General features: G+C 45.3%; 1 protein-coding gene across 2 annotated transcripts in view; it reads left to right on the forward strand.

The window, feature by feature from the left end:
* top2b (DNA topoisomerase II beta) overlaps positions 1-16,229 on the forward strand; it is a 135,554-nt gene that overhangs the window by 107,092 nt on the left and 12,233 nt on the right. For both annotated transcript variants that reach the window (XM_077742744.1, XM_077742745.1), the window contains exons 27-31: positions 1,688-1,771; positions 1,905-2,099; positions 8,164-8,290; positions 8,470-8,625; positions 14,314-14,530. In XM_077742744.1, coding sequence (XP_077598870.1) covers positions 1,688-1,771; positions 1,905-2,099; positions 8,164-8,290; positions 8,470-8,625; positions 14,314-14,530 — 779 coding nt within the window. The remainder of the gene's footprint in view (positions 1-1,687; positions 1,772-1,904; positions 2,100-8,163; positions 8,291-8,469; positions 8,626-14,313; positions 14,531-16,229) is intronic.

A 16,229-nucleotide genomic window follows, 5' to 3' on the forward strand; every position in this document is an offset into this window, starting at 1 on the left:
TTTCTCATTGTGTTGTGTTTTGTGCTGAGGTTGAAAATATACACACGATACGGGGGCAGGGTGAGCGCGTGAATACCATTTTGGTGAAACGTCCTTTCCGTGAAATGTCCGTTCAGCGAAACTATCGTTCGGCATAACGTCCATACGGCAAACTGTCCGTCGGCGAATCGTCCAGTCACATTGAAGTTGAGACGTGGCTGGGTCTTTCAGCATGAAAATGATCCCAAACACAATCAGGGCAACAAAGGAGTTACTTCAAAAGAAGCATTTCAAGGTCCTGGAGTGGCCTAGCCAGTTTCCAGATCTGAACCCCACAGAAAATCTGTGGAGGGAGTTGAAAGTTTGTTTCCCAACGAAAGCCCCAAAACATCACTGCTCTAGATAAGATCTGCATGGAGGAATGGGCCAAAATACCGGCAACGGTGTGTGAAAATCTTGTGAAGAGGTACAGAAAACATTTAGCCTCCGTTATTGCCAACAAAGGAAAATCCATGCAAGTGGATCTTAAATGGATTGGATTGGATAACTTTATTCATCCCGTATTCGGGAAATTACATTGTGGCAGTAGCAAGAGGGTGATTAGACAGAATAAACAGCAAAGCAAAAGCACAAAGTACAAAGCAAATCAAAGTAAATGGAATCATCAAATCATTAAAACATAAAAGCCGCAAAAACACAAAACGAACAAGAGTGGACAAAGCTACCGTGGCCGCCGGCTGCCGCTTAAACAGCGCCATTTTGGTTGCGGTAACTGAATCGGACTCAAAAAGACGTAAAGTTGGACAAAAACTGGAACCCCACAGAACAGCAAAGCAAAAGCACAAGTACAAAGCAAATCAAAGTAAATGTAATCATCAAATCATTAAAACATAAAAGCAGCAAAAACACAAAAAACAAGAGTGGACAGAGCTACCGTGGCCGCCGGCTGCCGCTTAAACAGCGCCATTTTGGTTGCGGTAACTGAGTCGGACTCAAAAAGACCTTCTAAAGTTGGACAAAAACTGGAACCACACACAAGAAGTCTTCCACGAGATGGGGAACTGCTGCAGACTGTGACCAAGGTGGAGAATACGCTCTTGCAAGCTTATCCGCACAGTTACTCAGTAGTCTGAAGCTGAAGAAAACAGCAGCAGGGCAGAAAACCTCGACTCCGTTGCTGTTAGGGGCCGACAGCTCTTCCATCCCATCCCAGGATGGAATGGTTGGTCAGAACCGTTGCCTCTTCTCCCAGCAATTTAGTCCAGCTCCAAACCTCCGGCGGTACCGAGGTGTTGCTCCTTCTGCTGCGTATTGTAACAGCTAGTTCCATGTGTGTGACAGCGTAGGCATTGCTGGCCGGTCCCCCCCCCCCCCCCCCCCCCCAAAAAAAAAAGAAGTGGCCGAAAGATGCCAGGCTAACATAACAGGGAAAGTTGTAAAAACATTAAAGTAAAAGTTATAAAGTACAAAGTAAAGTAAAAAAGAATGTATTAGGAAATATTAAAATGTCATTTAAAAAAAGATAGAAGGGCTGTAAAACATGAAAAACATAAGAGTCTGACACCCTTGGTGCAGAGCTACTGCCACAGGCTCCCGCTTGAACGGCGCCATCTTGGATTTGAGTGTGGTAGTTTAGTGTTATACAACTGCTGAAAGAGAGTTGTTGGTGTATGTCATAAATTCATTTAATTATTCTTTATTTGTGCAGACGAAAGAACTCCAGAAAATCCAGGAGAAATCTTCTGAAGATCTTTGGAAGGAGGATTTGGCAGTTTTCATAGACGAGTTAGATGTAAGTGTTGTTACAGAACAAGTCCACCTTTTCTCACCCACATCCTCCACAACTAGTGAATATGTGATAATGTATTTGCCTCTTCTTGATTTATGACGGTTTTGTTTTTTACATTCCGTTCTTTTTTCTTCAGAAATTTGAGGCACTTGAGAGGGAAGAGCAAAATTTAGGTAAAGTGATCAAACATGTAAAGGGGAAAATTGGCAAACCCAAAGGAAAGAAGTTGAATCTACAGGAGACCATGCCATCACCATTTGGGCGAAGGGTGGATCCTCCATCTCACCCACCAAAATGTGATCTAAACAAGAAACTGATCAAGAAGAAGAAGGTATGTAGAAATGCCTTTATTATTATTAATTTATTATTTTTTGTGACTAACAATATGCTGGATGCAGGGTACATACACCCTGTTTTGGTTGCCAGCCAATCGCAGATCACATTGAGACTAACAACCACACATGCACCTGCTCATACTTACGGACAATTTATGTTCAATCAGCCTACCATGGCTACTTTTGGATGTGGGGGGGGGACTAATATCGAGAGAAAACCCACGCAAGCATGGGGGGCATATGCGAACTACACACAGGAAGGCCAGTAAGGAGTACAGTAACAATCGTGGGATTGAACCCTCACTCACAGAACAATGAGGCAGACTTACTAACCATTTAATACCGCGCCACATCCATTTTTTATTATAGTAATACCTCGACATACGAGTGCCCCGACATTCGTTGGTCGACCGCCATATCAGGAATACGATCCCTCCCTCAGTTGACCCTCACCAGTTTGCTTATAGAGCAAGGTCCACTGAGAATGCTATCACCATTGCTCTACACACAGCATTGAGCCACCCGGAGCACCATGGGAATTACGTGAGGATGCTTTTCATTGACTATATCTCAGCCTTCAACACTATAATACTGGACATTCGGACTGACACTCTCCCACCTTGGACTACCCTCTTTCATCTGCTGCTGGTTAAAGAACTTCTTAACCAACCGACCACAAACTGTTAGACTTGGTCCCCATGTCTCTTCCTCCATTACACTGAGCACTGGCTTCCCTCAAGGCTGTGTACCTGTGTCCTCTTCTGTACTCCCTGTACGCATACGGCTGTACACCAACCCACCAGTCCAACTTGCCCTGGCTGTTGGAGATGGAGGTGGTGATGGTGACAGTGGGACCATCACTGGTGCTTCCACGCCCTTGATCTTGGTGGACAGTTCCCCAAGCTTTTCTTTGCAGTTGCCTTGTTCCTTCAGCCGTTGGCCATCCTGTCAGTATTTTTTGTCATGCACCACATGTTCACAGAACTCTCAGTCCAACTTTGAAGCTAGTCCAACAACATCCTCCAGTCTGTTTCTCACTGGAGTTGGCATGGCTTCAACAACCGTCGTTCTGAATAGTGTTCTCATTGGGGGACTGTTGTCAACCTCCTCTTCTGTTTCCACCTTTTAAACTTCCGGCCTCAATGTTGCCCACAAGTCTCCACGGTACGGAAGGAACTTAACTCCATCCGCCTCTAGGTTTCACATCCAATGATGTCCTCTCAAGTACAATACATTTTCCATTGTTGGTATTCCCCAAACTCTCTCCTACACTGCGTTGATGTGGCATACTGCCATTAGTATGGCCGCTGTCTCTTTTGCATAGAAACTGGGAATGGTAGTGTCTTTAAAATATTGTTCACATCAAAAAATACTCCTTTGAATCGAATCGCAGGTCAAGAATTGTGATATGGATGTTGCAGTAAGGCTGCAGGAATCGTGCACTTTGTGTCATATGGTAAAAATGAGAAAGGGAAAGTACCAGACCACCTACAGTAATTCATCAATTGGCACAATTCTAACAAATTAGTGTGCCAAATGAAAGATGTAAAGCAGTGGTATTCCATGTAGGTGGGAGTACATTCAAGTGAGATGGCTTGAGAGTTAGTGATTGGGATGGGAATTGTATTGAGGAGGTATTTTTCCCGGAGAATAATTATCTTGGTGAGTTTCTCCCACAGTGTTTCCTGACAGAGAATCACATCAGGAAACATATTTCATTTCCCTCCACTGCTCCTTGTTCACCCCGTGTTTTCCATGTAAGGTTTGGTTCATTTGTTTTAGTTGTTATTCTGTCACTTTCCACAGTTTGTGTATTTAAGGGTTGGTTATTTTTCTGAAAAAGTAAGTTATTAAGGTTACCTTAGTGCTCCTTCACTCAACATGTCCGCCTGCTTCCTTTAACATGTCTGAATCTTGACAAAATGTTGTGTCTCTATTGTCCAGAACTTGCTTCTTACACATTTTGTTGTGTTAATCCAGGGAAGTTTGATTTGCATAACATTTTCAGGTCTGTTACGGCTGGCAGCCTGGACACACACCAGTAGGAGGTGTTTTATCTCCAGCTCTGGCTCCACCCCTGTGACAGAGCCCTGCCCAGGCCAAACACAGCTGTAATTAATTCCCCAATCATCCCTCCTGCCCTTATTTAAAGCCTTTTCAGTAGTCAGTTCAGCCCTTCTTGCCCTGGCCCTTGCCTTGCTGAGTTGCAGGCTTGTGAGTATGTTACTCGTTATATTTTGTATGTGTTGTTAATGATTTTGGGTTGCATAGGGGGACTTGAGATAAGTTTAGACACCCATGGGTATACATATAGTTTGTGCATTTAGACACAGTTATTCCCCTGTCTAGATTATATTACATCAGTTTAACGGTGGCATCCTTCGGTCTGATTTCCTGTATTTTTGTGGGTGTTCATTTGGACACCTGTCTGGGAGGGGGTTTTACCGTGTTTATTTGAGGGTGCCACTTTAATATCTCGTGCTTCCCCTATGTTATCCCGTAGTCTGTTTTTGTTGACTTTATTGTAAATAAAAATAACTGAAGGCTACTTGCAATGTGTGTCCGAACTCATCTTTGACCGAACCTGTCTGCTGTGATAGTTGCGACTCTCTGGTATATCATACCCCAGGGGGAGTCGTAACAAGTGGGGGCTCGTCCGGGAAATCATTAAGATCTGTTATCACAGCAGCAGTTTGGTCATTGGTGGTACGGACTGCATGTGCAGTAGGCCGGTGAAGGCTGGGCAAGCAGAGTTGAGGTAGGCACAGTTAATAGCTATCATTCAGTCTAGTGTAGTGCTGTAACTAGCAGGATGGACTTTGATGCGGAAGAGTTCCTTTTTTTAACTTGGCACTGTAGATCAGGTTGACCAATGTAAGAGGGGAGATCTGTTAGGTCTTGCCGCTCATCTAGGGTTCACTCTGTCCAGGACTACCAGGCTAGCTGAATTGAAGCAGGAGGTTATCCATATATTAATAGCAGCGCAGTACTTAGAAGCCACAGGAGGAGCATCTGCGGGTGTTTCCTCTCAGTCTCTGGTCGATTCTGAGGAATCAGGCAGGATGGAGAAAGATGAGGTAGGCAGGGATGGTGTCACCTTGAATGTAAAGGCTCTAGTTATAAATCCCAGGGCTTGTTTAAAAGGAAAACCAGAGGGATATGGTGCTGTATCTATTGGGGAAAATGCCCCCATTGCTCTAAAGATATTACGTATGCAATATGAGGCTAGGGATAGGGAGTATGCTCATCAGCTGGCCCTCAAGAAAATGGAGTTTGAAAAGGAGATTGAACTAAAAAGGCTGGACATTGAACTCTCAAAGAGTTCTAAAATGGTAGAAAGTAGGGGGTTTAAAGTTAGTGAAAGCCTTCCGCTTGTACAGCCTTTCAGTGAGACGAACGTCGAGGCGTGGTTTGGTGCGTTTGAACGGATAGCGCTGTCCAATAAGTGGCCAGAAGAAGGCTGGGCTCTAGTCTTACAAAGGAAACTGTCAGGGAAAGGCCTTGAAGCTTTAAGTACACTGTCGATAGAAGACAGGTTGGTATATGATAAGGTAAATAGAGCAGTGTTGCGCGTTTACGAACTGGTGCCTGAGGCGTACCGCCAAAAGTTCAGAAATCACAAATTAAAGCCTGGACAGGCCGTGGCTGAGTTTGGCCATGAGAAAGAAAAAGCTTTGGAGCTTGAGCGTGTAGAGAAAGCACGTGTAGCTCAAGAATGGCTTGAGAAAAAAAAAGCTTTGGAGCTTGAGCGTGTAGAGAAAGCACGTGTAGCTCAAGAATGGCTTGCAAAAGAAAAAGCTTTGGAGTTAGAGCGTGTAGAGAAAGCACGTGTGGAGCAAGAATGGCTTGCGAGAGAAAAAGCTTTGGAGTTTGCACGTCTAGAGAAAGCACGTCTTGAGCAAGAACGGCTTGAGAAAGAAAGAGTTTTGGAATCTAAGAGGCAAGAGAGAGAAAAAGCTTTGGAGTTTGCACGTTTAGAGAAAGCACGTCTTGAGCAAGAACGGCTTGAGAAAGAAAGAGTTTTGGAATTTAAGAGGCAAGAGAAAGAAAAAGCCTTGGAGCAAGATCGACTAGAAAGAGAAAAGGCCTTAGAGCAAGATCGACTAGAAAGAGAAAAGGCCTTGAAAGCAGAGCGAAAAGAAAAAGAACTGATTGAAAGAGAAAATATTTTGGAGCAGGAAAATTTAGAAAAAAAAAAATTGGAGCAAGAGCGGCTTGAAAAAGAACAAAGCAAGAAGAAAATGTCCGCCGCGGAGATCAGCCTGCAGAAAGCACCCCAAGTTTCGGTGCCGAGGCCACGCAAAGTACTCCTGTCGCCCCTGGGGCCGCCAGTCGCACCCGTGCCGAAGCCACTAACCAGGCTTCCGGTGCCGGCCGGCCTTCCAGGCACAGTTCTTTCTAGCACTGTTCTGCCCAGCACCGTTCTGGCCAGCGACTGCCCGCCCAGAAGTGGTAGCAATGCTCCGGCGCCCCTGGATGATGGTGCCGGCGACTGCAAGAGCGGCAAAGCTCTGGCACCCCTGGACGAGGGAGTTGGCGACCCTCCAAGCAACCAGGGTAAGGTGCCTGACCGTTCTAAAATTCTAGTGTCTCCTAAAGGAAGGGGGCTTGGCCAAGACTTAAAGGACTGGCACGGACGCCCGCCAGACCGGCCAGGCATTGTCATCGGCTGGCGCGGACGCCCGCCGGACCGACCTCTTCCTCGTCTCGTTTCTGGCTGGCATGGACGCCCGCCAGATCGGCCACGGCTCATCACCGGCCGGCACGGACGCCCGCCAGACCGGCCAGGCATTGTCATCGGCTGGCGCGGACGCCCGCCGGACCGACCTCTTCCTCGTCTCGTTTCTGGCTGGCAGGGACGCCCGCCAGATCGGCCACGGCTCATCACCGGCCGGCACGGACGCCCGCCAGACCGGCCAGGCATTGTCATCGGCTGGCGCGGACGCCCGCCGGACCGACCTCTTCCTCGTCTCGTTTCTGGCTGGCGTGGACGCCCGCCAGATCGGTCACAGCTCATAACCGGCCGGCGCGGACGCCCGCCAGACCGGCCACGCCTTGTCCTCGGCTGGCGTGGACGCCCGCCAGATCGGCCACGGCTCATCACCGGCCGGCGCGGACGCCCGCCGGACCGGCCGCGCCTTGTCATCGGCTGGCGCGGACGCCCACCGGACAATGCCCTATCTCAAGTTTAGGAGAGTTTTAACAGGAGTGTATTGATTGATTGGGTCAGGTTGGTGGTTCGGTTTCGTCAACAGGTTGACTCTTGAGGGGGGAGGTGTTACGGCTGGCAGCCTGGACACACACCAGTAGGAGGTGTTTTATCTCCAGCTCTGGCTCCACCCCTGTGACAGAGCCCTGCCCAGGCCAAACACAGCTGTAATTAATTCCCCAATCATCCCTCCTGCCCTTATTTAAAGCCTTTTCAGTAGTCAGTTCAGCCCTTCTTGCCCTGGCCCTTGCCTTGCTGAGTTGCAGGCTTGTGAGTATGTTACTCGTTATATTTTGTATGTGTTGTTAATGATTTTGGGTTGCATAGGGGGACTTGAGATAAGTTTAGACACCCATGGGTATACATATAGTTTGTGCATTTAGACACAGTTATTCCCCTGTCTAGATTATATTACATCAGTTTAACGGTGGCATCCTTCGGTCTGATTTCCTGTATTTTTGTGGGTGTTCATTTGGACACCTGTCTGGGAGGGGGTTTTACCGTGTTTATTTGAGGGTGCCACTTTAATATCTCGTGCTTCCCCTATGTTATCCCGTAGTCTGTTTTTGTTGACTTTATTGTAAATAAAAATAACTGAAGGCTACTTGCAATGTGTGTCCGAACTCATCTTTGACCGAACCTGTCTGCTGTGATAGTTGCGACTCTCTGGTATATCATACCCCAGGGGGAGTCGTAACAAGGTCCCTAAACAGAGTCAATGCAGCTTTTGATCCCCTGGAGGGGGGCTGCCTTCTTGTTCAGGCTTCTCATACCCACTTTTCAAAATATATCAGTATGGCCCGAAATCTTGCTTAGACAGTACTGTCATTAATTTATAACTTTTATTTCAGGTGGACTTAGACTCACTTCTGAAGGTAGAGGGCGGTGATGATGACCTTGGCCAAGATAGAGCAAGATCCCAAAGTCCTTTAGTTAAATTAAAAAATCCACGTTTAAAAAAGGACAAGAAAGAACCAGGTAAGGATTTTACTTTAACCTTAGCAAAGCATTTTTTTGCATCCATGACATGCATTTTGGGCTTTTTCTATTAATTATTGAGTGTCTTTTCTACATTCTTTTTAATCATTTGAAATGGTAGTGCCAAAAACGCAGAAAAAAACATCCACATTTTCATTTGCATTTTGTCGTTCATATAGGACTACCTACAGTGAGAAAGACACCAGGACCCAAAGTTTCTGGGAAGAAATTGAAAAAACGAAATCCTTGGTCTGAAGACGACTCAAATTCAGATAGTGCGCCGGAGAACACTCACCCTGTCATGCCTAGAGAAACAAAGTCTATGAGGGCATCAGGTACAATTTCCGTATTTCAGTGTTTTATGAAAAACAGCATCGGTCCATTTTTTAATTCTTTTTTTTTAGTGCGAGTGTTAACCAATTTCAATTTGTACCCAAATATTTTGCATGCCATTTTCATTATGTTGAGAACATTTTGGGCCTACATACCAATTGTGACCATTGGTGAGGTATGAGCATCGTGCAGACTCCATATTGCCAGCCATCTTTGACATTTTGTCTACAGCTCTCAAAGAAATTGACTATGTAAAATTACATTTCACAATTCTTGTTTCAATTCAAAATCAGTCTGAAACAATCTTTACACGTGTTTTTGGCAGCACTGCTATTGGGGTGGGAAAATGCACAACACGGTTTGATTACGGGAAGCAAGACCTACTTTATTGAACAACTCGCCATGTTTTAAAGCTTGAGCATCCGCCATCCTTCGCAATCACGTCTGACATCTGAGCACAGTACAGTGACAACTTGTAGGACATCTGCCCTCCTTCATCATCATTTTGGCAATGTCTGATATCTTTAAGGCCAGCGCTGGCTCATGAGCACATGTTGCAATCTGCCACAATAGTTATCTAGACTAACAGGCACCTCAATATTCCACAATACTGCAACCATCCAGTAGTTGGCAGTACACATCCTACTTGCCTTGGAGTGAGCCATAATAACTGCACAAAGCAGTGTGCTGGAAGCTGGGCATGTTGACTAACTTGTATTCCTTCGAAATAATCTTGCTTGGATGCAGGGCGTTTCTGAAGCTTAAGACCATTATCAAATTTTACCACTTATACTTTAGTCACTAAAGTATATGTGGTGAAATTTGATTATGGTCTTAAGAGCTAAAATACGTAGGTAGAACTAAACTTTAGTTCTACCTAAGTATTATATACATATTTCTCTCTCTCTTCTCTCTCGATATACAGCGTTCCCTCGCTTATCGTGGTTAATGGGGACCGGGACATCCCCGCAGAAGGGTGAAACCGCGAAGTAGCCGAGCGCCATTAAAAAAAAAAAAAAATGCTTATAGAAACGTATAACACGTGACCAAAACCACCATCAGGCTAATATACTGTTCATTCAGGTGTTTTATTCCACATTAGAATGCAGGTGTTATGTTAGTGCATACAATAAAATCACTGCATATGTAATAAATGTAAACTTTTATTCAGAAAACTCAGAAAGTCATAAACATCATAGCAGCAATTCAAAAACATCATAGCAGCAATTCAAAAACATCATACAGTCAGGATGGATCTTCCCCAGTTCTTTGGCGGCGCGTAAAAAACATTGTTATGGGGAGTTGGGAACGTTGTTTTTTTTGTCGGTGAGGATGCGCTTGTAAACAGCCATGACTTCATCGATGAGATTGCTGAACTCAACTGCCCTCACCATGTTATCGTCCATTTCTTTGGCCTTTCTTGGGAGGTCTTTGGCTGTATTAAAGAGGTCCTGCAAATTATGTAAAGTAAGGCCACCTTCGTCAGCGTCGTCAGAGTCGTCGTCGGCAGCAGGCTCCTTTTCCTCCTCACTCGCCGACTTGGTCATCTCACCACTCGTATGCACCATGGCATCAAACAAAGATTTAGCCTTACTTCGGATTAAGTTTCCGTCCAGGCTGATTTGCTTCGCCCTACAATCACGGATCCAAATAACGAATGCATGGAGAGTGTTTGGGAGGCATCACGAAGGGCTTCACAAAACTTACGCTTAACTTGGCAACAAGCGTACTGTATAGCACGAGATAGGCGTGGACTGAGAATGGGCATCTGTGCTGAATGGGCCAATGGGGAGTCGAGTATATTCAGTGAGCATTCAGCTGGCCAATCAGGTTATGTTTATGCCCGTGATGCAGAAGTGAAACGCCGTGATGCGGAAGTGACGCGGCCGTGATCCCCCATGATGCTTTGCGCATACGTGCATTTTTTGTGTTTTAGAATTTATAAAATGATGAAATTACTAATTCTAATTGAATATTTTGTTTCGACACCCTGTAGGACGATGTAATTTATAATTTTAATTTAATATCTTTAAAAAAAAAAATCCTGAAAAAAATCTGCGAAGCTCTGCAGGCAGCAATAAGTGGAACGCGAAGTAGCGAGGGTTCACTGTATATACAGTGTTCCCTCGGTCATCGCGGTTAATGGGGACCGGGACCACCCGCAATGAGTGAATTTCCGCGAAGTAGGGATGCCCCTTCAAAAGTGCTTAAAGAAACGTATAATATGTGCACAAAACCACCACCAGGCTAATATGCTGTTCATTCAGGTGTTTTATTCCACATCAAAATGCAGGTGTTATGTTGGTGCATACAAACTAATTAAATACAGTATATATACAGTAAAAAACACTGCAAATGTAATAAATGTAAACTTTTATTTAGAAAACTCAGAAATTCAAAAACATCATAGCATTCTGGATGGATATTCCGCAGTTCTTTTGCGCGTAACAAACATCGTTTTGGGGAGTTGTGAACGTTGTTTTTTTTTGGTCGATGAAGATGCGCCTGTAAACAGCCATGACGTCATCGATGCGATTGCTAAACTCGACGGCCCTCACCAGGTTATTGTCCATTTCTTTGGCCTTTTTTGGAGGTCTTTGGCAGCATTGAAGAGGTCCTACAAATTATGTAAAGTAAGGCCACCTTCGTCACACTCGTCGTCGGCAGCAGACTCGTCTTCCTCCTCAATCGCCGACTTGGTCCTTTGCTGTAGGTCCTCTGTCAGTGGGTCTGAGTGACAGTCGATGAGATTTGTAATTTCATCAGCCGTCATAACCGAGAAGCCTTCAGTCTGCACCAACCGAGCCAGCCTGACAGCCTTATCAACGGCAGAGTGATGGATTTCGTTAGTCGTGAAACCCTCATAGTCTTGAGTGATTTTCTTTGGCCACAATTTCCTCCAGCTGGAGATGAGTGTCTGTTCTTTCATGTCCTTCAGGCATTCTGAATGTTAGTCAAACACGTGGCTATGTTGTAGTCCTGCCAATAAGATTTCATGCTGAAGGTCTCGTCGGGCTCTTCAATGGAGGAGATGAGACCCTCCATTGTCGAACTGGTGTAGAGGGCTTTGAAGGCCCCAATAACCCCCTGATCCATGAGCTGTATAAGGGAAGTGGTCTTGGGGGGAAGGAACTCCACCTGCACCCTTTCATGGTGCAAATTAGTTGGATGACCTCCTGCACAGTTCATGAGGAGAACCACTTTGAAGGGCAGTCCCTTTTCAGCCAGGTAAAACTTTACCTGTGGTATGAAAGAGTTAAAGAACCAATCAAGTGTGGGGGCCTTGGTGATCCATGCCTTTTTGTTGGACATCCATTACACCGGCAGTTAGGCTTTTTTCTTGTTCTTTAATGCGCGAGGATTCAGTGACCTGTGGATCAGGCCGGGCTTCAGCATGAATCCTGCTGCATTGCCACACAAGAGAAGAGTCACTCGATCTTTGTGGGCTTTGAAACCTGACTTCTGAAGTTCGTCCTTGAAAAGAAATGTTCGGGACGGCATCCTCTTCCAGTATAGTCCTGTTTCATCCATGTGGAAGACTTGCTCCGGGCCATTTTCTTCTATCATTTCCGGAAACACATCCTCAACATAATTCTTCGCTGCTGCTTCGTCTGCAGAGGCTGCATCTCCATACAACGACACATTCTTAAGTCCGACTCGCCGCTTAAACCTCTCAAGCCAGCCCTTGCTAGTAGCGAAAGCCGTACGTGGTCGTGGGTTAGTCTGGCTTGAGGCACCGGGCAGAGGATCACCTTCGTCGTCGCCGTCGTCTTCTTCCTCGTCTAGAACGTTGTCGTCGTCGTCACCACCCTCAGGCACCATAGCATCAAACAAAGATTTAGCCTTACTTCGGATTAAGTTTCCGTCCAGGCTGATTTTCTTCGCCCTACAATCACGGATCCAGATAACCAGTTCATTTTCCATTCGCACCATGGCCTTATTCTGGGTGTTCACAACCCTTTTGGCAACTTTCTTGAAAGATATTGCAGCAGTTTTGCGGATGTTCTTCTCCTCCTTCTTTATGTACCGCACCGTGGATTCATTAAGGCCACATTGTCGAGCTACGCTCGCGTAGCTATTTCCTGCTCTCAACCCGTCCAATAAACTCACTTTTTCGGTAATTGTCAACATCTTTCGCTTTTTCTTCGGCTCACTAGATGCACCAAGGGATAGAGAGCGTTTGGGAGGCATCAAGAAGGGCTTCACAAAACTTTTACGCTTAGCTTACCCTTGGCGAGAAGCGTGCTGTATGCTAGCACGAGATAAGCATGGACTGAAAATGGGCATCGGGAGAAGCTTGGGCTTCCGTGGTGAATGGTCCTAAGAACAACAGTGCAAACAATTGTTTGTATGTATAAAGTGCATTGCACTGTTTTGTCACTGCCCCAATCAGGAAGAAAATGCACCTGCGGCTGAGAGAAAATAGGTTAGGAGGGTGATGATTCAACCAAAAATCACTAAAAAGCAGATCTTCCAATACTTAGAAGCTGCTGAAACACATGTGTCAGTGTCCACAGTCAAGGTTGTTTTGCATCTCCATGGACTGAGATGCTGCCGTGCAAGAATGAAGCCCTTGCTCCAAAAGCGGCACCTTGACCTTGACTGGAGTTTGCTGCTGATCACATGGACAAAGATAAGTCACAATGTTTGGTCACAATGCCCAGCAATATGTTTGGAGGAGAAAAGTTGAGGCCTTTAAACCCAAGTACACAATGCCTACCGTCAAGCACGGTGGTGGTAGTATTATGCTGTGCGGCTGTTTTGCTGGCAATGGAACTTGTGCTTTACAGAGAGTGAATGGGATAATGAAGGAGGATTACCTTCAAATTCCTCAAGATAACCTAAAGTCGTCAGCCCGAAGATTGGGTATTAGGCGCAGTTGGATGTTCCAACAGGACAATGACCCCAAACACACATCAAAAGTGGTAATGGAATGGCTAGATCAGGCTAGAATTAAGGTTTTTGAACGGCCTTCCCAAAGTCCTGACGTAAACCCCATCGAGAACTTGTGGACAATGCTGAAGAAACAACTCCATGTCAGAAAGCCATCAAATTTAACTGAGCTGCACCAATTCTGTCAAGAGTGGTCAAAGATTTAACCAGAAGATTGCCAGAAGCTTGTGGATGGCTACCAAGAGGACCTAATTGAAGTGAAAATGAACATGGTACATGTTACCAAATATTAGCGCTGCTGTATGTATATTTTTAACCCAGCGGATTTGATCCCTTTTTTTCTGTTCACCAATAATAAAGCCATAAAATAACTAAACTTTAGAAACGTTTTTTTGTGACAAAAAAGTATCTGCTCCAATCACTCTATCAGAGAAAATTCAGAGTTGTAGAAATATCTGGAAACTCAAGAAAGCCATGACATTATGTACTTCATAAGTGTATGTAAACTTTTGACCACAACTGTATACAGTATTAATTGTTCTTTGGAACGACACCATTAAAAATAACATCTCCATTCAAGTTGACTTGGAAAGCTGTCCTTGATTTTTGACCAGTGGCTAGAAGATCTATTCTGTGTAACGACCATGGCTAAGAGGTTTCATGACAACCCTAGTTTTCATTGACTAAGTTTCCTGGTAGTTTAAAACCCTGTCAAACTGGTCATCTATGTGCAATACTCTAAAATCCAGAGCAATCTAATTGTATAAACTTAACTTTGTCTCTTTTCTTTCTTTCAGCATCCAGGCCAAAATACACATTTGACTTCTCAGAGGAAGATGAGGGTGAAAAGGAGGACAATGAAGATTACGAAGATGATGTAAATGTAGACTCTTCTCCAATAACAGGAATTAAAGATAAACCCAGTGTACCTGAAGTGATGGAGCACCACAGTGACCAAGATGCTTACTTTGATTACCTTCTCGACTCAAACTCTGGCCAAAACCAAAAAACTATGTAAGAATAGAATGTTTTTGTTTGATTCATTCATTTTCTTAACTAGTTGTCCTCGTAAGGGTTTTAGGGGGGTTCTAGAGCCTGTCCCAGCTGACTTTGTGCACGAGGCGGGGGACACCCTGAATTGGGCGCCAGCCAATCGCAGGGCACAAGGAGAAAGACAACCATTCACACTCACTCTCCAACCTAGAGGCAATTTAGTGTTCAACCAGCCTACCACCGTGACCGGACATTTGGTCGTAGGTCTTTTGGTCGCTGGTCAAATAGTGACAGAGTTTACTGTTGAAACCAGCTCTCAAAATTAGATTCATGAGAAACAGTTTAAAATCTAAGTCCTGTTGAAAACAGTAGATATTTAAATATTAAACTCTCATGAATATAATTTTGAGAGCTGGTTTCATGAGATGAAAAACTATTCCAGAAAGGGCCGCTATGGGTGCGGGTCTTCGTTACAACCTATAAGAGGAAACATTCCACCAATCTGATATCTTAGAAGTGCAATCAGTGGATGGTGGTCAGGTGATTCTTGTTTCACCAGAAACCTCATTGGTTGAACTGTTTGTGTTGGATCGGTTGGTACAAAAACCTGCACCCACAGCGGCCCTCGAGGACCGGTTTGCCTACCCCAGCTCTGGATACTAACACGATTAGAACCAAAGCCAAGACATTTTACGATAGCTTTGCTCCTGATGGATGAAATTAACCGTAATCTGAGCCTAATTCCAGTTCCGCGGGTGAGCCTCTTTGACTGGCAGAGTGGGAGGTTAACCCTAACCCATTTTCCGAGCCGCTTTATCCTCAATAGGATCGCGGGGCATGCTGGAGCTTATGCCAGCTGACTTCAGGCTAGAGGCGGGGTGACACCCTGAAGTAGTGGCCAGCCAATCGCAGGGCACAAGGAGACAAACAACCATTTGCTCTCACACTCATAACTAGGGACAATTTAAAGTGTCCAATCAGCCTACCATGCATGTCTTTGGAAGGTGGGTGGAAACCGGACTACCCATAGAAAACCCACGCAGGACCAGGAGAACATGCAAACTCCACACAGGTGGACCGACCTGGATTTGAACCCAGGTTCCCCACAGTGAGACCGACGTGCTAACCACTCACCCGCCGGGCCGCCCAAAAAGTTGCTGGGGCCTAACCCAGCTGTCTTCGGGCGAAAGGCAGACTACCCCCTAGACTGGTCGCATATCTTTATTTCACAATCAGACCGAGCTCAATCAATTTGTAGGACACACGCAGAGACAAAGCACCATCCGCACTCCCAATCATACCGCCACCAGCTGGAATCTAGCACGTGCTTGCCTGCACTGAAGTCAGACGAGTGAACCTGTATACCACGAGGCGGCTTGTCGAGAAAGAGTTCCCTCACATAATTCAAGGGAATGGTTGGAGCAAGTTTTTAACATGGATAAGGATATCTTAGCGGACGTTGTTATTCAAAGACGAACTGAAGTGCAAATTATTGTGTGAGGGAATGCTGCTGGCTTCATAATCAAATCAGCATTATTATACAAGTTTGACTGTCCTCCTGCTGTAAAAAATAAGAACAACGCCTTGTTCTCTGTCAACTGTATGAGCAACCAGAAAGCCTGGATCACGAAAGCCTCCACAAACTATTCTCAAGATGGCGCCATCAGGCGGCAGACGGTGGCAGTAGCTCTGTCTGCTCTCATTCGTTTTAGTATTTTAG

Source organism: Stigmatopora nigra, chromosome 21, assembly GCF_051989575.1.
Source record: "Stigmatopora nigra isolate UIUO_SnigA chromosome 21, RoL_Snig_1.1, whole genome shotgun sequence".
Taxonomy (NCBI): Eukaryota; Metazoa; Chordata; class Actinopteri; order Syngnathiformes; family Syngnathidae; genus Stigmatopora; species Stigmatopora nigra.